This window comes from Anopheles ziemanni, chromosome 3, assembly GCF_943734765.1.
Source record: "Anopheles ziemanni chromosome 3, idAnoZiCoDA_A2_x.2, whole genome shotgun sequence".
NCBI lineage: Eukaryota > Metazoa > Arthropoda > Insecta > Diptera > Culicidae > Anopheles > Anopheles ziemanni.
In genome coordinates this window covers 47,139,080-47,159,621 of record NC_080706.1, presented here as the reverse complement: position 1 = coordinate 47,159,621, position 20,542 = coordinate 47,139,080, and the positions used below count along the sequence as shown (strand labels likewise).

Genomic DNA, 20,542 nt, shown 5'->3' with positions numbered 1-20,542 from the left:
GCTTTCACATTAAAAAACAACACTTCACTGGAATAGGTCACTTGGATTCGATTCCTTCCATCGGCGCCTACTGCGAACAAGAGAACTATAAAATACTTCGTCGGACTATCACCTTTCCATGCATCACGGGAAATGCAGCATTTCCGTTCCCTCTTCCAAGACGAGTGATATATCTTTCGGCTGTGCAACCCGAAGGCTACTTTGTTTATCTACCGCACCTAACGAAGCCAAAAGTTTGAAATGTGATGCTTTGGAGGATGGTATTTTTTGTCTAGCACAATTCACCGTCTGCAGAGTTTGCACGCGCTGAAAATGCGGAAAATGATATGGCGACTTTTATGCTACACTCGTTTGGCACAATTTTTGACGGACGGTTCCTAGCCACGACATCAGCGGCATAAAGAGGGAACAATCATGCTCATCAACAACCGCGCGCCTAGCCGTTGTGTTACCATACCGTCATCGCCTTCGCCCCGCCGTCCGTGGATTCCCGTGGTGTTCAGGTGTGTGGACAATCTTTCCTGCCTCCCCTCGGGGGCCCCTTCCGATCACTTCCCTAACGTCGGCGTTCGACTTCTGCGCGGTCCAGACCTAGGCGCGTTAGTAGTGGAAGAAGCCGCTCCGCTCGCCGCGTACCGTGCCAAAGGTATATCGCGGGTTATCTTCCGCATCGAACGAAACACAACACCGCCGTTGCTGTAGGGTTTTCCTTTGTGTGCTCCGACTTTTTATCGGCCTACTCGCTCGTTCGCTTTCTCCGATTCTTTTCCCGCGGGGATGCCTTTGCGCTCGCTCTCGCACGAAGAAACGCACAGATCTTGAGCAGTCTCTCGCAGGAGTCGCAAGGTGAGCAAAAGAGAAGTGTAGGTATAATAATAATTCACGCTTCAACACCGTGTGGTCAGGGGAACGCAAAAATGGTTCCCATCCGGTCGAGGGAAGGTGCCCGGTGGAAGGGGTCAACGGTTTCTTCACAGCCGGTCTGTGCACCTTACCGTGGGTTTTTTGTTGTTGTTTTGTTTTACTTCCCAGTAAAGAGTACGCACCGCGAAAACACACTAGCAATATGCCTTTGGCAGCTAGAATAAACTTCCGCCGTCTTTTCCCGGTAGGGAAGATGTAAAGCACCCGCTGTCTACGGTACGCTGAAGATTGCCCGTCGGACTCTTTTATTACGTTCCTCTCACGAAAACAGTACGGCTTGGTTTTCTTATTTTTCTCTCCACAACTCGACGGTTCGATCCGCGAGACCGTTGGCAGATAGAATGGATTTTCGATTACCTTTTGATCAATGAATCGAATTCACCGCCATTCGAAGACGCCTATGCTTCGGTTATCGTTCACAACTCGCAACTGTTAACGGTTAATTTTCTACGCTGGCGTTTCCGGAGAATGGTGGACATTGAATCACTTGTACTTCAGACAACGGAGAATTAAACCACAAACAAAACGATGGGATAAAGGGTAAATAAACATCTATCCGTAGAAATGTGTCGTCCGTTTTCGTTCTGCACTTCGAACAAACTATAACGTACTGTGGTAATGCCAACTTTGATGCTTCTGGCCTGGCGCAACTAAGGTGAAACTTGTAAAATCAATCGCAAATAACAACATAAATAGCCAATTAAATGCGAATTCAAGAAGACGCACACGGCACCGCACCGCACACACACACACACACGCACACACGTTGGCACACACCGGTCGTCGTTCGTTCCTTTCGGGATGTGAAGCACGCACGACCGAAACGGAGGACTGCTGAAATTGAACTGAGAGCATCGCGGACTGTCTGGAATGTTTCCTGTTTTCGGCGAGAGCAGCATAAAACGGAAAGCACGAGTTCGTGAGCATCATGCGTTTCGCGAAGAAAAACATAACGCCTGAGAGTGAGAGAAGTTGCCGGGCAGGTTTAATCTGCAGGTATGAATGGAAACGGCAGAATGCCATTTCATTCATTTCAGAGAAAGCGTCATAGTTCTTCGGAGAGCGGGAGAAAAAGAGAACCCGTGAGTCATGCGAGAGGAAGCTGCGGTAGATTACAGGGGTTTTCAGTTAATCACGGAACTTGTGTTTTGGAGGCCCGGAATAAAAAATACGCGATAATATTCAAACTTTTTTAATAAAGAAAATATTCAAACAAAACGCGGGGGGGGGGGGGGGGGGGAAGGTCCGGGACAACCGAGCGGTAGCGCCGGGGCTCACCACCTCGATGGCGTGGGTTCGAATCCCAACCAAGACCGGACCTTCCCTTGTACGAGAGGACTGATTATCCACGTACACATAGGGTAAAAAGTCTCGTAAGCCCTTTACGGGCAGGCATGACCTAGAAGTTGTTACGCCAAGAAGAAGAAGATTCAAACTATTATCAGCTGAGTGTTATGTTTGAAAATAACAACAGATCAGATCTGAGATCAGACTTCTTAATTCGGAGGTTTCGCCTACTAATTACCAGCAACTACTAGCAGTTTGGTAAGTCCTAGAGAAATAGGCTGGACACCAATTCCGGTCCTTCCCGATTGTATCTATGTGCAATATCTGGCATTATTCGTGCTTGGTACATGAACTTCTAAAGAAATCTTCTCGCTCGGCTAAAATTCGAATAGTTCGACAAATTGCCTTTTGATTCACTGGATTTCTCCGGATTCAACCGGATTCAACCGGATTCAACCGGATTCAACCGGATTCAACCGGCTTCAACCGGATTCACCGGATTCACCGGATTCACCGGATTCACCGGATTCAACGGGATTCAACCGGACTCAACTGGATTCAACCTGTTCCAACCGGATTCATCGGATTCAACGGGAATCACCGGATTCAACAACAATTACTGGATTCATCGGATTCAAATGATTCATAGGATTCAATAGATTCCCCGGAGTCATCGAAATCATCAACACTCATTCATCCGAATTCACTGGTTTCATCCGGATTCATTGGATTCACTGGATTCATCCGGATTAACCGGATTCATCTGACTCACTGCAGTGAGATTCATAGGATTCATCGAATTCACCGGATTCACTGGATTCATCGTATTCATCAGATCCGGATCCATTGGATTCATTCGGATTCACCAGATTCACTGGATTCATCGGTTGCACTGGATTCATCCGGTTTCACCGAATTCACCGGATTCATTCAGATTCACCGGATTCACCGGATTCATTCAGATTCACCGGATTCACCGGATTCCCTGGATTCATCTAGATTCACTGGAATCATCAAATTAATTCAGATTCATCTGGATTCATCTGATTCACTGGATTCATCAAATTCATTAAGATTCATCCGGATTAATTGGATTCATCCTGATTCACCGGATTCACCGGATTCACCGGATTCATCGGATTCATCGGATTCACCGGATTTACCGGATTCACTGGATTCTTCCGGAGTAGAATTCAGTATTCTTTCGGTTTTGGATGCGGTTTTAGGAAGATGGAGTCGGTGTGGATTCCCGAAGTTCTCATCACTACTTAGGCTGGAGTCAGTGCCTCGTGTCAGTGCGATAAAATCAAAACCATTTGATTTTATCGGATGGACGCATCCGATTTTATCTGTCAACAAAATTGGACTTTATAAACTCGGAGTTGTGGCTTTCATCTAAAAAAAATAATTAAATTAATTTAATCGCCTTAGAATTTGTAAAATTACAGAAAAATTGGCGGACCTGTCGTCCCACAATACATCGTGCGACAAAGGACTGACACCAGCCTTACTACGCTTCCTTTGGCTTTCGGAATAGTATTAAAGAATCTTAAGAAAATCTTTGTTCTGTCAGCTGTGCAAATATTTGTAGATTGTGTTCCCCTTTACATTTATTTTTTATTTAGATTTGAGAAGATACTTAACGAATTATTTTAAACCAAATCTTCTCAAGGTTCTTGAAGCTCTCCATAGATGGTCTATAGTAATCTTGAGCATTTGTCAGAATGACATCCATATTTTCGCTAATGTTTGGCTGATGTGTCAAAACAAATCCCGGCGCTTTGATCCAAAGCTTATGCGCTTTTATCAGAAAAGATCGATCCTTTGCAGATCGGTTGCACTTGTGATAGAAACGGATTAGAATACTTATCGAAGGGTAGCTCGTTATGTGTACTATTCTCATAGACGGCTCAAGATACTAGTTTCAGTATGCCCCCAAAGTGAACAAACCAAAAGTGTTACGTGGTCCTGTTCCTTTGCGACACGTTATAGGTTAGCGTTCTCGGGCAGGGGGGTAGAAGAGAGGTAAAGAATAGAATACGTAGCCAAAGAACGGATTCGCGACTGTTTATTTGCGTTCGGATCGGAAGCGTCCTCGGTAACGATGGGCTCGACGTTGCCACCGTCGATGACGCGAATGATTAGGTCCAACTTTTGCATATTAGTGATACTATTGGCCACCTTTCTGGCATTTCCATCGGTTCATGGGGAATCGAAAAGTCATCCCATAACGACGCAACTGTCGGCCAAATGGGGAATCACACCGGCGCAGCTGGAAATTGCCGAATTTATCGATGAGGAAAGCAGCAACTCGTTCTGGGACTTTGTGGAGCTGTTAAACAACGTTCCGGGTGGTCTATATCGTTTAGGTGAGTTCACAAAATATGAAATGCATGTACCGGAAAGTAAAGAATAAGCGCTTTTTTTTATTTTATACAGAAACGGAAGAAAAACGGTATCAAAAATCCATCGAACTAGCCTCGGAGATCCTTGGCGAAGGACAGATAAGCCTCCTTAAGCTCGCCCTATCGCTGCACAGCTTCTCTCCAAAGGTTCAAGCCCACCTCCAGGTGGCCAATGAAGTGCTAGCGAAGGGTGACTGTGAGACGACGATATTTGCCAGCGTTAACGGAAAGGTTGCGTGTGAAGTGGCCGATCTTCGTAGCATCCTGCAGGCAGGTGGTCGGGATTCGTCCACGGTGGAAACGTTCGCCATCGATCATATTTACCCCGGATCGGAAAACAACTCGTTGACCGTGGTCCTATACGGTGAGATTGGCACCCGGGAGTTCAAAGAATTTCACGATGCGATTCGCCTGGCAACGGATCGTGGTACCGTGCGGTACGTGCTGCGTCACTACGTGCGTAAGGTGTCTTCGCGTAAGGTGCGCCTTTCCGGGTACGGCGTGGAACTGCATCTCAAGTCGACCGAGTACAAGAGCCAGGATGATTCGCCCCGAGCACAGGATCCAGCCGCCGCTAGCGGAGATGATGCGGCCGGGGAGGATGAGTTGGAAGTGGAAGGGTTCGATTTTGCTCAACTGAAGAAACGTTTCCCTCACCTGACCCACTCGCTGGATCGGTTTAGAAATTCGCTCCTGGAAAAGCACGAAGAAATCGCTCCGCTGAAGGCGTGGGAGTTCCAAGAGCTTGGCCTACAGGCGGCGCAGCGGATTGCCGAGATGCAGGGTGACGAAGCGCTCCAGATGCTCCAGTTCACCGCGCAGAATTTCCCGACACAGGCAAAGTCGCTGCTGTCACAAACGGTTTCGGAAGACTTTAAAAAAGAAATGCGTCACAACATCGAAGTATTTGGACGGAACTTGAACCTCCAGCCGCCTGATTCTGCCCTGTTTCTCAACGGATTGTTTTTCGATGCGGAAACGATCGACACGATCACCCTGCTCGACACGCTCCGCTCGGAGATGCGTGTGCTAGAGGGACTGAACCGGATCGACATCCGTGGACGTAGTGCGACACCCCTGCTCGGGTTAGATCTGTCCTCCAGCTCGAAGGAGTTTGCCATCGACATCCGCGACTCGGCGATTACCTGGATCAATGATCTGGAAAACGACGCCCAGTACCGTCGGTGGCCCGGAAGCTTAAAGGATCTGCTCCGGCCCACCTTCCCCGGAATGCTTCGTAACATTCGTAAAAATCTCTTCAATCTGGTGCTCATTGTCGACCCCATCGCGGAGGACGGAGCGGGTCGTGATATCGTGAAGCTGGCGGAAAGTTTCGTCGTCCATATGGCCCCGGTACGCATCGGACTGGTGTTCAAGTCGGGCGAGGGTGAAGACTATCGGGCCCTCACGTGTGCATTTAACTATGTGCAGCAGAAAAAATCGGCCACCGAAGCGCTCGGCTTCCTGACCGACCTGTTCGCGGCCACCGTCGACCTAAACGTCATCCGGTACGCGGACGTGCGGGCTGTGCTGCGGAAAAAGTTCAACCGTCTAAAGCTGGAAGAAGTGGATGAGATTCTGGGCGAAGATTCCGATTTCGATTACGGCCGCCAACTGGCGCAGGAGTTTATCGATCGGCTCGGGCTGAAAACGGTCCCGCAAGCACTGCTCAACGGGGTGCTTTTGCCCCAGTCCACCCTTAACAGCGAGGAGTTTGAGGAGACGATTCTCACGGAAATTATGCAGCAAACACCGTCCCTCCAGAAGGCTGTTTACATGGGTGACATGCACGACGGGGAACCGGTCATCGACTATCTGATGAAACAACCGCACGTAATGCCTCGGTTGAATCAGCGCATCCTTTCCCAGGATGAGCCACAGTTTCTGGATATGTCCGGGCGGGCGCACCCCGATTTGGAGGATATTACCGCACTGGGACAGCTTTCGAATGCCGATCTAACGGCGACACTGATGAAGAACCTGAAGTACTTCGGTGGCAAGTCTACGTACGAAAAGTTTCTCGGATATCGGGTGCACTTCCTCACCGTTTGGGTGGTGGGAGATTTGCAAGAAGAAGCGACCCGCAAGCAGCTAAAGAACGCACTCAAATTTATGGTATGTACAGTTAAATTTTACTAGTTCAATGTACGTTAGCTCCATCTAATGAGATTAAAGTAATTTAATTTACATCGCAAAAGGCATTGCAAAGCTTTGTTAAGCATGTTTTACAAACATCTTTATCGACTGTAATTCATTTTATTCTATTTCATACTTCCAATGCTAACGTATCACATTCACATTCTTAGAAAACTATAGACCAACATTCAGAATTAAACCAATTTTTGTCAAAAGTAGGGCCAAGTAGGAGTATTGATAGTTTTCCTAATTGGTGATAGCAAAATGTTCAATGTTTGTTTTTATCCACCATCTAGAAATCATCCTCCGGAACGCGAGTGGCTTTCATTCCAAACGTGGACGGCAAAGATGCGGCCCGTTCCGAGCTGAAAAAGGACCTCAACGCATTAGTTTGGGCGAGTATCAACACGCTGGAGGTGGACGAAACGTACGATCTGGTAATGAAGCTGCTCGATCGCTACACCGACTCTGGGTCGTCCGATTTTCCGGGCACCTTGGTACCCGATTCGGTTCTCGGATTCCTGCCCGCCACCCAAATGCACCTGAAAATGCTGCGCGTCTACTGCCAACGGGTGCTCAAGCTGAAGGCATCGACCAGCACGGTCATGGCCAATGGGCGCCTTCTCGGTGCGTTCGAGGCCGGTGAGTTCTTCGACGAGGAAGACTTCGGTTTGCTCGAGAGCTTCAACGGATTGCAGTACACGGACAAAATCCGCGCTGCCATGAAACAGGCGACGGCAGCCGATTCCGATTCCGAGGTGCCGCCAATGACGAGCGATACGATCATGCGCCTGGTATCGATTCTGGTGCCGCGCCAGCAGTCCAAGTCACGGTACACGATTCCGTCCGATGTGCAGGAAAGCCGCACGGTGGTGAAGCTACCGGCGAAGCGGTCCGATCAGCCGTTCTTTGAGGTTGTGGCCGTACTGGATCCGGCTTCGAGGGGAGCCCAGAAGCTGTCCTCGCTGTTGCTGCTGTTGCGCGACGTCGTCAATTGTCAAATGAAGATCTACCTCTGTGCGATCGATAAGCACAGCGATATGCCGGTCAAAACGTATGTAAAAGGGGTATAACAATAGCTCCAAAAACAAATGAAACCATTAGTATTTACTTGATAAGCCATAAAGATGTGATCATAAAAATTCAGGGCATAACATATTTTATTGAGTTCACTTAGCATTTACTTTAAATTAAAACGTTTCTCTGGCGTCATCACAATCCATTTTGAATTTCCTTCAAAGACGATCTAATTTTATTACACTTAATTGAACCGTTTTTTCTTATTTTAGATTTTATCGTTTTGTGGTGGAGCCTGAGCTACACTTTACCAGCGATGGCCGTCTATCGCCTGGTCCTTCAGCAAAGTTCGTTGGATTACCAGCCAATCCACTGCTGACGCAAAGTCTTAATGTGAGTTACTTAAAGGTGTGACAAATTACCCTTATTAAAGTTTGGTTTTGTTTTCAACCACACTTTTCACAGGTGCCCGAAAACTGGCTGGTCGAAGTGGTCCGCTCCGTGTACGATTTGGACAATGTAAAACTTTCGGAAATCAATGGCCCCGTCCACTCGGAGTACGAGCTGGAGTACCTACTGCTGGAGGGCCACTGCTTCGATAGTGCAACGGGTTCACCGCCGCGCGGCCTTCAGATAACGCTCGGCACCGAAGATCGTCCGATCATCGTCGACACGATCGTGATGGCAAACTTGGGTTACTTCCAGCTGAAAGCAAACCCCGGTGCGTGGATCCTCAAGCTGCGTCACGGCAAGAGTGCGGATATTTACGACATCACCAGCGCGGATGGGCCGAACACGGTGCACGCGGGGGAGAGTACGCGCGTTATCATCAGCTCGTTGCGTTCGCACGTTCTGAAGCTGCGCGTCACGAAGAAACCGGGCATGGCCGGGGTCGATCTGCTGGGCGACGAAAAGGATGGTGCTGGTGGCGGAGGCGTTGGTGGTGGCATTTGGGACTCGATCAGTTCGATCGTGGGAACGGGCGATGGCGGAACGGGCGGAGCGGGCGAAACGGAGGTGCTGAATATTTTCTCCGTCGCGTCGGGCCACCTGTACGAGCGGTTGCTGCGTATCATGATGCTGTCGTTGTTGAAGCACACGCACACGCCGGTCAAATTTTGGTTCCTGAAAAACTACCTCTCGCCGCAGTTTATCGATTTCCTACCGCATATGGCCGAAGAGTACGGGTTCCAGTACGAGCTGGTGCAGTACAAGTGGCCCCGCTGGTTGCACCAGCAGACGGAGAAGCAGCGCATCATCTGGGGTTACAAGATCCTGTTCCTGGACGTGCTTTTCCCGCTCGACGTGAAGAAGATCATCTTTGTGGACGCCGATCAGATCGTGCGGGCCGATATGAAGGAGTTGAACGATTTCGACCTCGGTGGCGCACCGTACGGCTACACGCCGTTCTGTGACTCGCGCCAGGAGATGGAGGGCTTCCGGTTCTGGAAGCAGGGCTACTGGAAGAACCATCTGCAGGGCCGCCGGTACCACATCTCGGCGCTGTATGTGGTCGATCTGAAGCGATTCCGTAAGATCGCTGCAGGAGACCGCATCCGCGGGCAGTACCAGGCACTCAGCCAGGATCCGAACAGTCTGTCCAATCTCGATCAGGATCTGCCGAACAATATGATCCACCAGGTGGCCATCAAGTCGTTGCCGCAGGAGTGGCTTTGGTGCGAGACGTGGTGCAGCAGCGAGACGCTCCAGTACGCCAAGACGATCGATCTGTGCAACAATCCGCTAACGAAGGAGGCGAAATTGACCGCGGCCCAGCGCATCGTGCCGGAGTGGAAGGACTACGATGCGGAAATCAAAAGGCTGCAGGCGAAGGTAGACGATAAGGAGCACGAGGAGCAGACGGCAGCTGCAGCCGCCGCGGCGGCAGGAGAACGCATCACGAAGGCAGACGATGGTTCGAATGTACATTCCGAAGGTAAGGGTTTTCCCATTTCATTTACAAAGTTCTATAACCAAAATCAAATCTAATTTGTTTATCCCTACCTCCAGATGACGGATCTGATCCAGAGACGCGACACACTGAACTGTGATCGCTTGGTAATTGGTGCTGCGATCGATAGGAATCGGTTGCTAATGTAAGAGGGGCCGGATGTGAAAGATAGAAAAATTGAAGGGCGAATTGCCATAAATTGTGCGGAATAAAAGAACAAAACTTTAAGCCAAGAATCTTCTCGCCTCTTCCATTTGCAGCCGGATGACATTGGTACAAAGAAGATTACCATTGTTTTTTTGTGAATCTTTTAATGAATGTTTTTAATAATCACATCGCGTGTTGGGGCAAACCAAAATATTTCTAAACGCTATCAGTCGATTAATCTCACCCTGAATATGAAAATTGGCATACACAAGATACCATTTCGCAATATGCGAATGTTTCAAATACGATCGTTCGAGAGACAATCTATCATGCCTCACGAAAATTAATGAAAACTCCTGCATACATTTCAACCCGAAATAAACTGCTTAAACAGAATAAGATTCTATGCGTTTGCCTAAAACTTTAATTTTATATTTTATGAACCATTTGATTTGAATTTTAATTAATACTTCTTAGCGAACAATATCTGGCGGAATTAAGCGTACTCACTGATTAAAATGAAATGAGTATTTAAAAAACGTAATAGCGTTCTTAAACTCTTCGTAAATATCTAAGTCATATGTTTTCTATCGCAGCAGAAGATCGTCCCGGGATGCGTACAATTAAGTTGGAATAAATAGAAAGACATTTGAATTGTAGCTAATGCGCTACATCCTGCCCCCCGAGCACTCGGGACAGAACGCGTACGTACGCATCCAGACTGCTAAACAGCTGCGATGAAAAGTGTGACCGCAGAGTGCCTGGAACCGCTGGCTTGGAGCGATATCATGCTGGCAGATTACACAACCGATAGGTCTGTAGAGGAGAACAATATATAATAAGAGTGTATACAGTGGGGCTCATTCATAATTCAGTAAGTGCGGGTTAAAGTTTTTAAGAATTTCTCACCTTAAGCCAACCGTTGGCACTATTTTAATGTTCCCGCCTTCCATGAGAAACATGACCCACATCCATGCCAACCAAGAGTCGCACCGTCTCCTGGCAACCGCGGGATTGCTTTGTTCAAAATTCATCTCGCTAGATTTCCTGTTGCACTCTCCGAACGAGCCCCTTTTCTTTTCGATTCGTTTATAGGTTTCCGATTTTTTCTGGTAACTGTGATAAACTCGGCCCGGAGACGCCAAAAGTGATAAGAACTAGCTAGCTGCACTGCATCGCTGTGTTGTTCATTTCATACGTGGAGGAATACTTTCAACCAATCACCAGCTGATGAGGAGACTGTTGCCGATGACACGATTGCGGTCCCCATAGATCTTTATGCAGAAGTCGCTTAAAATTGTTTCCTATTACACACTTGATCACTTCCAATAAAATTTCACTGTAATAACCACTTTTACTGTACTTAAATTGATGCTTTACTATTTGCCACACCGCACTGAAATACTACACCTATTTGAAATCCCACCGAGGACGCGAAGCTTAACGCACAAACAGGAAAACAATAACACTAGACACCCGGTCTAACCCATTGCCCCGATAGGCTTATCAATTGCTTGCGTTATCCATTTTCGACTTAACAACAGCCGATTACCGTCTCGCTCACTATCTAAATGACCCGGAACGGGGAGGTATGACTTAATGCACCGCCTACAAGACACGTTTTAACGCCGGCGTCTACGTCGAAGTGTGCGATGCAACTGCAGTGCACACAAGGATGAGAGTGCATGCAATCACTGCGTTCTTGTGAGGCGATTCTGTGACCCGATCTGGGCGAAATTTCTATTCCTATTGCGACGGTTGTAGATGTTCAGTGTGGTGTTCGGGAACGAACCTTCGTTCGTTTGAAAATTCGCTGTGTTAGTGTATCGCCTTGGAGGCATAAACCAACACGATGGACAAATATTGTTTTAGGTGACGATAGTTAAGGGAAAGAAAAATAGAGTGCAAAACAATTTTAAGTGTTAAGAAATGTTAGAACCTTTTTCTTCTTGTTTATTATTCTCGGTAATACACCTGTTGCATAGTTTTTTTTTTAATTCTCTTTGAGGTACGCTATAGATGCCATAATAAATTTGTGGGTAAAGTTCATCTGTGTTGATGTGTCCTTCAGTTTACCTACAATTTAATTAGTTTTACCTCTCCTTAACAACGAGACATTTTCAGTGATTTTTTTCCTAAACGGAACAGTAAAAACATTTTCAATACCCATTCCGAATTGCCTGGGGTAAAGATTCGAGATTTGAAGCTATTTGCAAGCGGCATCCAGTGCCTGCTGAGGAGAGCAGATTAAATGGGCCTGGTTGAGTAAACTTCTTAACTCTGCTATCCGCTCCGTGTGGACGCCATGTAGAATGCCTTAGCTTAGCTCATCCAACCTTCCCGGTTAGAAAAGAGTGAAAGAACTCAACTGTTTAGTAAAACCTGCTAAAATGTGCCGGTCTTGTGCTAACTGGACACCAAAGCTCACTGTCCTGCTATCGGAATTTCGTACTCCGTGACCGGCGCGACAACGGGAGCGCTGAGCGGGATGACGGTGACAATACTTTGGTCCCCTTTCACCTCGCGCCACTCTTGCGGGTGGGCCTTCTTACGATGTTTCTGCAGGTTCGACAGGTAGCCGTACGTCTTCAGACAGAACGCACACTGGTAGAGGTTGGTGCGCGTATGCGTCGTCATGTGCTCGGTCATCGTCAGCTTGAGCGAGAATCCCTTCCCGCACACCTCACACTTGTATGGCCGATCGTTCATGGTGACCTCGCATGTGTTCAGCCGGTGGCGCTTCATGTGGAATGGTGAGCGGAAGTTCTTACCGCACAGGTCGCAGCTTACCGGGCCTTCCGACGGGTGCACCATCTGCATGTGCTTCGTCATGCCGGTGACTTCCTTGCCGCACAGGTTACACTTCTTGTGCTTTCGGCGGTTCTCGTGCGCAACGGCTATGTGCATCCGGAGGGTTTGCTGTTTGTTGAACAATTTTGGGCAATGATCGCACAGGAAGGAGGCTTCGCCTTCGATGTGTGCCTTTCGTTTGTGTGCGGCAAGCGCCGGGCGGGTGAAGCTGAAGAAAAGGAATACAATGTAAGTTTTACAGGGATTTAATTTGGAAACTATGCTTACAATTTCTTGCAAATGTCACAGGACACATCCTTCACACCATGCGCTTCGTTGATGTGATACTTCAGTTTCCAGCGGAATTTAAATACTTTTCCACACTGCTCACAGTTGTAGCGTTTCTTTTCCGGTGCCGCCGTTGATGGCGTATGGGCTGAGATCATGTGGCGATCGAGGTACTGATGAATCTCGTTGCAAACTTCACACCTGCGCGGAAAAGAAACAAAAGACCGATAGTTGTTAAAGTTGGACACAAAAATGCATACTTACGGAAGTAAAATAACGAACCTATAAAGTTCCGGATTCTTGTGCACGTCAATGTGCATCATTATCTGATGCCGCACGCCCATTTTTTTGGAACAAATTGGACACTTGAGATACGGTGCCTTTTCGTGCTGCTTGTTCATATGCACCTTCAGATCCCAGAAGTTGTCGAACGATGTCGAGTCCGGTTTCACCTCTTCGCACAGGTCACAGTAGATGCGCTGGTAGAACTCTAGCATGGCTTCGTCACGACCGTATTGCTTGGGGATGATCGGTTTCGGTCGGTGCAGCAGTTCGTGTTTGTCCCGCTTATATTCCGCCTCGAACCGCCGGGAGCACAGCCTGCACGGGAACGGATTGTTCTCCTCCAAATCCAGCTGATGGCAGCGCATGTGTTTCTTCAGAGCCACCTTTGATAGCGTCATCTTACCGCAGATTGTGCATCTTTAGAAGAGATGAAAAGGTCATGGCAAGCGTAACTAAACGTGAATCAACTAGTGGTAGACTTACTTGCATCTATCCGGATCATTGTGAGTTTCCACGTGGGTCACAAATTCTCCCGACGTGTAGGTCTTTTTGTCGCACTTGGGACACTTTAAATAGGCTCGTTCCATGTGAACATCCCTGTAGTGTCGGGTCGCATGGATGAACCGATCGAACTGGACCTTCTCGGGACAGTACTCGCAGACAAACTCATCGATGTACGCAAACAGTCTGAGGTCTCGACCGCCTGGTCCGAAGACCCGTTTTTTGCCTGAATTACTGGATGATTCCATCTTCCCTTTGAAGTCTTCTTCCTTACCACCCATTGCCTTCCACTGCCACAGGCTTACGGAAGATTCAAAATCGGAATGTACATCCTGCTCGGAGTCGGTGCTCAAATCGTTAATACTTTTTCGGGTTCTTGTTTTGGTTGCTTTCGCTTTCGGCACCTTTGCTGGGGTCTCACTCTCGAGCGGTGTATTTTTCGGCGGACGTCCCCTTCTTTTCTTAGGAGGCTCATCGGTAGCATTCGGTGGCCTACCCCTGGTTACATTTTTTTTGGGTGGTTTTTCTTCCTGGACGACAGTCTTTTGATTCTTCGGTGGCCGCCCCCGCCTCTTTTTCGGTGGCACAACCACGACCGCTTCGGTATCGGTGTTTGATTGCGCACCGTCGAGATAATTCGTTCCGACGGACGCCTGGTCCCCGTCGTCATCGTCGGTAGCGATGACATCCACTTCCACGAACGGTAGTTTACCTTCATACCGCATCATGTCACTCGGGTCCGGTTTAAACCTTTCCGGAGGCTTTACTCGGCGCCTGGGTCGATTGCTAGCATCATCTTCGATACCGCTAGGCTGGGTGTAGCTGCTGCCGATATATTCCGTTTCCGTGTCATCCCTGTCATGATGCACCTCCAACGGCTCAGCCTTTACTGTACCTCCCAAAAAGGACTCTACTTCGCATCCTACGGGGAGAAGCAACGGAAACGATTCCGCATCATACGACGCTCGCTTGCCGTTCGACCACATTCAGTCCGCGATATTTACCCAGTTCGTCCTTGGCATTAGCATCTGCTATCTTTCCAGCTGGATCCAATTCGGTGTATTCCTCATTGTGTATGGTTTGTACCTTGCAGTAGAACAGATGAAAGTCGTACACACTTTTCCAGCATTCCACGCATACCTGCGCTTGTGGCGTTATTTTGAGCTGAAAACAGTTTCAAACAAAAGTAAATTTCCTTCATCGCATCGACGCGATTTGCACATACATCAAACCCCAGGTGTTTTGTTATGATGCGAGTTTTGTTCGGCGTTTCATTATTTTCACAGCACACGTCTAGCAAACATTTTTGTTCGTAGCACAAACAAAGTACACAATTTTTAGTCTGAGCCATTCTTTTCGCCACCAGCTCGATGTTTGTTTTCAATTGAACATCCCGAAATTCAGCGAAAACTAGTTTGACGTTTTGGCAGCAAAAATACCGGTACGATTGCATTGAAACGGTTCCTGAATCGGTTATAATTCTAACCGGTTAACCGTTAGTATACTGAATTCAAATAATTGTTGTTAAATATGTAGCTTCATAACAGATTATTAACATTTAAAAAAGACTTACATGAAGACTGAAATGCTATGAAAAAGAAAAGAAAATATGCGAGGAAAGATCAAATAAAGTCAAAGATTTTTCGATTCTATATTTATTGATATTAGAATGCTTATTACTAAATGCAAATACAGTCGGACGTCGATTATCCGGGGCCGGATTAACCGGGGGGCGGATTATCCGGGTGTCTTGCAACTGACAACTGCACAACCGGGTTGAACTGTTTCCATGAATATCAGGTTGGTTCACAACATTTTTTTAGGAATAGTGTCAAATAAAATTTGTCTGATCGAAATTAGCATTCAAAATTACCATAAAAAAATAATTCAAACAAGTTTTATGATTAACCAACTAACTGGAACTGTTCAAAAGTGAACTAGCCAAGACTCAAACCAGGTATTATAAACGTATTTTAGTATATGTTCGATTATCCGTGGAATTCGATTATCCGGGGACCTCCCGGTCCCGACACACCCGGATAATCGACGTTCACCTGTATTTGTTTCTTAAATCTCACTATTCTATATCAACCTACAAGCTTATTGTGAAAGCATATCTCTTATTTAAATTGGCGGTCTCAAAATTAAAACCACTTATTCGCTGTGTGCTCTCTGGCGGGTTATTGTTACTAATTAAATTTTGACCAATCATACAATCGGGACATTGTTGCATTTGCTGAGTATTATCACTAGGAGTTATTACACTATCCCTTAACGCCTCAATGAATGATATACTTTTCACGAAAGTAAGATATGTTAAAAAAAATGTTGATCTCCAGCGACCACTTATGATAAAAAATATATTAATACAATATATGAATAAGTTGCAAATTGAAAGTGAATAGGTGCCATTTGTTATACGTAACCAAATAATAGATGCTTAGCAGAAGGAAATAAATTATACATGCTTTGCAAAAGAAGTCAAAATAAAGCTCCATTAAAAGGTGTGAAATAATCTAAATCGAATAAAATAATCCTATCGCTTTTGCACAAGGGAAAATAATATCAGTCTTCTAGCTTTTATGGCGCCTTTCCATATCAAGCACGTTCAACGTGCCACGCTTCCTCGGATACTGAAGTGATGGCTATGGCTGATTTACTATGAAAAAGAGTGCCGAATGCATAACGACACATACTGCCTAGTTGCGCATCTCGATCACCGTGGCGATACCTTGGTCTGGTCGTGCCTGCACTTCCTGCCACTCAAGCGGATGCGCCTTCTTGCGGTGCTTATAAAGATTAGAAATGTAGCCGAACGTTTTGAAGCAAAACGCACACTGGTACAGACTGGTGCGCGTGTGCGTCGTCATGTGCTCGGTCATTGTTAGCTTCATGGCAAAACCCTTCCCGCACACTTCGCACTTGTACGGCCGCGAGCTGATCGTAGCCGCACACGTGTTCGCCCGGTGGCGCATCATGTGGAATGACGTACGGAACACCTTACCGCATAGGTTGCAGTTGACCGGATCTTCCTGCGAGTGGATGGTTTTCATGTGCTTCGCCATACTGGCACCGCGCCGCATTTCTTTGCCACACAGAGTGCACTTGACTGACTTGCGCTGATTCTCGTCGTGGTCCCCTTTGTGCGATTCGAGTCCGCTGCGTGTTTTGAACATTTTCGGGCAGTGCTCGCACATGAACATCTCATCGGTGTGCGCCGATCGCTTGTGTGCACTGAGTGCCTTGTGGTTGAAGCTTAGAGGATGGAATATTGAATTAATTTTCTTCTTTCCAAACGAAGACTAAGAATACTCACTATTTATTGCAGATATTACAGCAAACATCCTTAACTCCGTGCACTCGATCGATATGGCTCCGAAGATTTGTTTTGAATTTAAACATTTTTCCACAGTGCTCACAGCTATAGTTCTTTTCATCCGGTATTGTCGTTTCCGGTGAGTGAGCCTTAATCATGTGTTTTTCAAGATTCTGATGTATCTCCTTGCAAACTTCGCATCTTCAATAAAGGATAGTGAAGAGGTTGCTATCAGAATTGGCACAAAATAAGCTGTTAGTTGAACATCGGACGATTCTTACCGATAGTGCTCCGGATTATTGTGCACATCCACATGCACCATCAGCTGCTGGCGGCAGGCATTCTTCTTGAAGCATATCGGACACTTTAGGTACGGCGTTTTGTTATGCTCGTTGCCCATGTGCACCTTCAGATCCCAAAAATTGTCGAAAGAGGTTGACTCCGGTTTGGCTTCCTCGCACACCTCACAGTAGATGCGCTTGTAAAACGCGAGCAGCTCCAGGTCGCGTCCTTTTTCCTTTTTGATCACTATCTTACGCCCGTGCAGACGCTCGTGTTTGTCCCGTTTCTTTTCCTGCTCGAACCGTCGCGGACACTGACTGCAGGCGTATGGGAGATTCTCTTCCAGTTTCACCTGGTGCGCACGCATGTGCTTTTTTAGGGTAATCTTCTGGTCGGTTACTTTTCCGCAAATTTTACACCTTTAAATAAACAAGAGGAACGGGAAAGATATTTTAATTTACTTAAAATTATCGATGTAAATCGCCTCCGTGTGTTGAACTTACTTATTTTTCTCCGGATCATCGTGTGTCTCCATGTGGCTCACAAAGCCACCGGGGGTGAAACACTTCTTGCCACACTTGGGACACCGCAGAAAGGCCGGCTCATCATGCACCCGCTTGTAGTGTTGGTTCGCATGGTGGAACCGTTCAAAAAGAACCTTTTCCGGGCAGTAGTAGCAGAAGAATTCATCGACGTAGGAAAATATTCGCTTATCCCGCATCTGCCGACTGCCGAGCGGCTTGCCCCTGTCCTTCTTCGACTTTGCGCGCAATTTTTTCCATTCTTTACGTTCAAAGTCCGACCCATCGTCCAACTCCGAGTCGCTGGAGGAGATCGAATCCATTCTTTTCCGAGCCCGCCGCTTGCGAACCTTTAGCGAGGCCCCATAAGACGCACTAGGCTGGCGAGCCCCATGTTCATCAAGCTTTCGTTTAGGTGGCCGTCCTCTACCACGTTTTACCGGAACATCCGGCGTTCCCGTGTCACCAGCCGCGTGTGGTACCTTCGTGTCATCGTTAGTTTTTTGCTCCTCCTTCACAACGACCTGTTCCTTATTATCGTTTATCGCATCGTAGTTGATGAAATCGTCGTCATCCTCATCGTCTTCATCATCCATAAAATCGTCATCGTCCACATCGTCATCCTCGAGATCCAGCGAGAGCAAATCTTTACCCCCAACGTCCCACTCGTTATCGGAGGACTCCGATTTGTACTTCACCGTGGCAACATTAGATCTTCTGGGGCGCTCTTTCTTGCGATCTGTTTCACTTTCATTTTGAACTGTTTCATTTGTGTGTTCTTCCTGCTTAGGTTGCGCCGTTTCGTCCCCATAGTCGTGCTCAAGCGGTTCCAGCTTAATCGTTTCCACGGGATGAAACTCGAAGTCTTCATCTGAAAGGAATCGAGTTAGTAGCGATCGAAGTAGAAACTCTTTCCAGGGTTTCCGGGTGAAACTTACGAGGCTCGGAGTTGGTTTTAGCATTATTCGTAGGAGGCTCTGTGATTTCTTCTTCCAGATGGTGTATTCGTTCAAGCTTGGTGTAGAAAAGATGAAAATCGTGCACACTTTTCCAACAATCCGCACAAACGTACGTTTGCTTAGTCGGTTTTAACTGTATCAACAATAACAAAAAAATAAGCACAAAAGGTAAATATGATGAATTTCGCTGGTCAAAACTTCATTATATGATTGCGAAAGAATCGCGCAATGCACAATGGGATGGCACGGGGTACGGGAGAAGGACCATCGGAAGGAGTACGTACATCGAACCAAAGGTGTTTCGATATTATCACCGCTATATCCTTCGATTGACTATCTTCACAGAACACCTCGAGAAACCATTTCGATTGCGTGGTCAGGCAGAGTGCACAACTTTCGGATTCCACCATTTTTGTCCGCAAAAAGATCCTGTTTTCAGTGCATTCCTGTGTTTCTTAAATTATCAACACTATGTCGAATGTCAGCTTGGCTGTGAGTTCAGGCCGTTCCAGGCATTGGAATTGTGAACCCAGTTCCGAAAGTTAGAATTTTCTACGTGTTGTTTCAATGAATTCTTAACATTTCATATTTTTATTGGTGTGTATGGTAAGAACTTCGCCTCATTATTATTTTATGTAGATAAGCTTAGATGTTTTGATTATATTTGATCAATAGTGTACGCGATATTGTGCAAGTTAAGAATTGCAACATGATTTCTGCAGGAAACCCTGTTATGTTTTGACAGGACTGGAGGGTGTGAAGAAGAATCAAAATAAACAAGAAAAATGTAAATAACGACAGTTTTTAAAACACTTGTATGGAAAATTGGACAAAATCTTTATTCTTGATTAAATACCAACACTTAGGAACAAACGATGTGTTTACAACTTTTAGTGCACAGATGATCCTTTCTGCTTGTAAATCGCTCCGGTGATTCCGTCTTTATGGATCATACAAATCCTACAATTGTTAGCAATATATAGGAGTATTAAACTATGCGTAGTATTCGTTCGTTCTGCGGTACTTACTTATCGTTAGATTCCAGTGAAATCACAGGTGACGGGCTGTTGGGGTCTAGCTTCGACGCTAGATCTGAAATGGCAACGATGATTCCGGCAGAATGCTCTGATGCATTACCTTTGGCTAGTAGAAGAAAAATAAAGTTTGTCGTTATCAGATACAGCTTAAATACAAATAAAAGCCACAAAGAATATACCGCCTAGACAGAGTCCTTGACTGTTGGCCAGGATACACCCAACGTTACCAGGCACTTCCATTCTGTAAATGTTTGAACATAATGTAATGATCTCATTACCACACATCAATTATATTCTTACACTTTGTCGAGAATGGCGTCTACTTGTTGCTCCATTCTACTTCGTGTGCACAATTGGCCTGTTGTACGAAACTAAAACGCAACTTTTGAGGTCGGGCAAAATCTTCACCGATTTTATGCCTGATACTGCAAGCTTGTGATGTTATCAACAAAAACAGATCTGTTTCGAAACAGATGTTTTGACATTTGCATTATCCAAGGCCGGAGGCAGTTGCAGGTTATGCTACATTGCCATTTTGATTTTGAAATGTCACTCGTTTTTAACTTAAATTTTCAAAATAATAATAATAATTTTCTGGTTATAACTACAGTGCGCTATTTGGACAAAAAAAAATCGTTATGGCTGGCGATAAGAATATTAAATTTCATTTTTCCGGAAAATAAAATATTCAACGGT

At 46.4% G+C, this 20,542-nt stretch overlaps 4 protein-coding genes across 4 annotated transcripts; 1 reads left to right on the top strand and 3 right to left on the bottom strand.

Annotated features, from left to right (window-relative positions):
- The first annotated feature begins 4,348 nt into the window (after positions 1–4,348).
- On the top strand, positions 4,349–9,820 carry LOC131284880 (UDP-glucose:glycoprotein glucosyltransferase). The gene is made up of 6 exons (XM_058313739.1): positions 4,349–4,580; positions 4,651–6,731; positions 7,049–7,806; positions 8,042–8,162; positions 8,235–9,705; positions 9,780–9,820. Exons 1-6 carry the CDS (start codon positions 4,349–4,351, stop codon positions 9,818–9,820), a joined length of 4,704 nt encoding a protein of 1,567 aa, XP_058169722.1.
- Positions 9,821–12,289: 2,469 nt separating this feature from the next.
- On the bottom strand, positions 12,290–14,190 carry LOC131286955 (zinc finger protein 616-like). The gene is made up of 4 exons (XM_058315966.1): positions 13,714–14,190; positions 13,228–13,647; positions 12,946–13,146; positions 12,290–12,886 (listed from the first exon to the last, which is right to left on the bottom strand). The coding sequence occupies exons 1-4, from the start codon at positions 14,010–14,012 to the stop codon at positions 12,292–12,294; spliced, it is 1,515 nt and encodes a 504-aa protein (XP_058171949.1). The 5' UTR covers positions 14,013–14,190; the 3' UTR covers positions 12,290–12,291.
- Positions 14,191–16,140: 1,950 nt separating this feature from the next.
- LOC131286606 (zinc finger protein 37-like) lies at positions 16,141–19,252 on the bottom strand. Its single transcript, XM_058315584.1, has 6 exons — positions 19,094–19,252; positions 18,789–18,942; positions 17,833–18,721; positions 17,329–17,748; positions 17,048–17,248; positions 16,141–16,986 (listed from the first exon to the last, which is right to left on the bottom strand). The coding sequence occupies exons 1-6, from the start codon at positions 19,217–19,219 to the stop codon at positions 16,431–16,433; spliced, it is 2,346 nt and encodes a 781-aa protein (XP_058171567.1). The 5' UTR covers positions 19,220–19,252; the 3' UTR covers positions 16,141–16,430.
- A 398-nt stretch (positions 19,253–19,650) lies between these two features.
- LOC131288519 (uncharacterized) lies at positions 19,651–20,252 on the bottom strand. The gene is made up of 4 exons (XM_058317659.1): positions 20,147–20,252; positions 20,026–20,087; positions 19,838–19,952; positions 19,651–19,769 (listed from the first exon to the last, which is right to left on the bottom strand). The coding sequence occupies exons 1-4, from the start codon at positions 20,179–20,181 to the stop codon at positions 19,700–19,702; spliced, it is 282 nt and encodes a 93-aa protein (XP_058173642.1). The 5' UTR covers positions 20,182–20,252; the 3' UTR covers positions 19,651–19,699.
- Between the last annotated feature and the right edge of the window lie 290 nt (positions 20,253–20,542).

Excerpts from the sequence above, each read along its gene's own strand:
- LOC131284880 (XM_058313739.1), top strand. The coding sequence starts at position 4,349 with ATGATTAGGTCCAACTTTTGCATATTAGTGATACTATTGGCCACCTTT. Across the intron at positions 4,581-4,650 it reads GGGTGGTCTATATCGTTTAG|AAACGGAAGAAAAACGGTAT; the intron begins GTGAGTTCACAA and ends TATTTTATACAG. Across the intron at positions 7,807-8,041 it reads AGCGATATGCCGGTCAAAAC|ATTTTATCGTTTTGTGGTGG; the intron begins GTATGTAAAAGG and ends TTCTTATTTTAG.
- LOC131286955 (XM_058315966.1), bottom strand. The coding sequence starts at position 14,012 with ATGGGTGGTAAGGAAGAAGACTTCAAAGGGAAGATGGAATCATCCAGT. Across the intron at positions 13,648-13,713 it reads AATGATCCGGATAGATGCAA|ATGCACAATCTGCGGTAAGA; the intron begins GTAAGTCTACCA and ends TCTCTTCTAAAG. Across the intron at positions 13,147-13,227 it reads AAGAATCCGGAACTTTATAG|GTGTGAAGTTTGCAACGAGA; the intron begins GTTCGTTATTTT and ends TTTTCCGCGCAG.
- LOC131286606 (XM_058315584.1), bottom strand. The coding sequence starts at position 19,219 with ATGGTGGAATCCGAAAGTTGTGCACTCTGCCTGACCACGCAATCGAAA. Across the intron at positions 18,722-18,788 it reads TAAAACCAACTCCGAGCCTC|ATGAAGACTTCGAGTTTCAT; the intron begins GTAAGTTTCACC and ends GATTCCTTTCAG. Across the intron at positions 17,749-17,832 it reads GATGATCCGGAGAAAAATAA|GTGTAAAATTTGCGGAAAAG; the intron begins GTAAGTTCAACA and ends GTTTATTTAAAG.
- LOC131288519 (XM_058317659.1), bottom strand. The coding sequence starts at position 20,181 with ATGGAGCAACAAGTAGACGCCATTCTCGACAAAGT. Across the intron at positions 20,088-20,146 it reads GACGCCATTCTCGACAAAGT|AATGGAAGTGCCTGGTAACG; the intron begins GTAAGAATATAA and ends AAACATTTACAG. Across the intron at positions 19,953-20,025 it reads TCAAGGACTCTGTCTAGGCG|CCAAAGGTAATGCATCAGAG; the intron begins GTATATTCTTTG and ends TTCTTCTACTAG.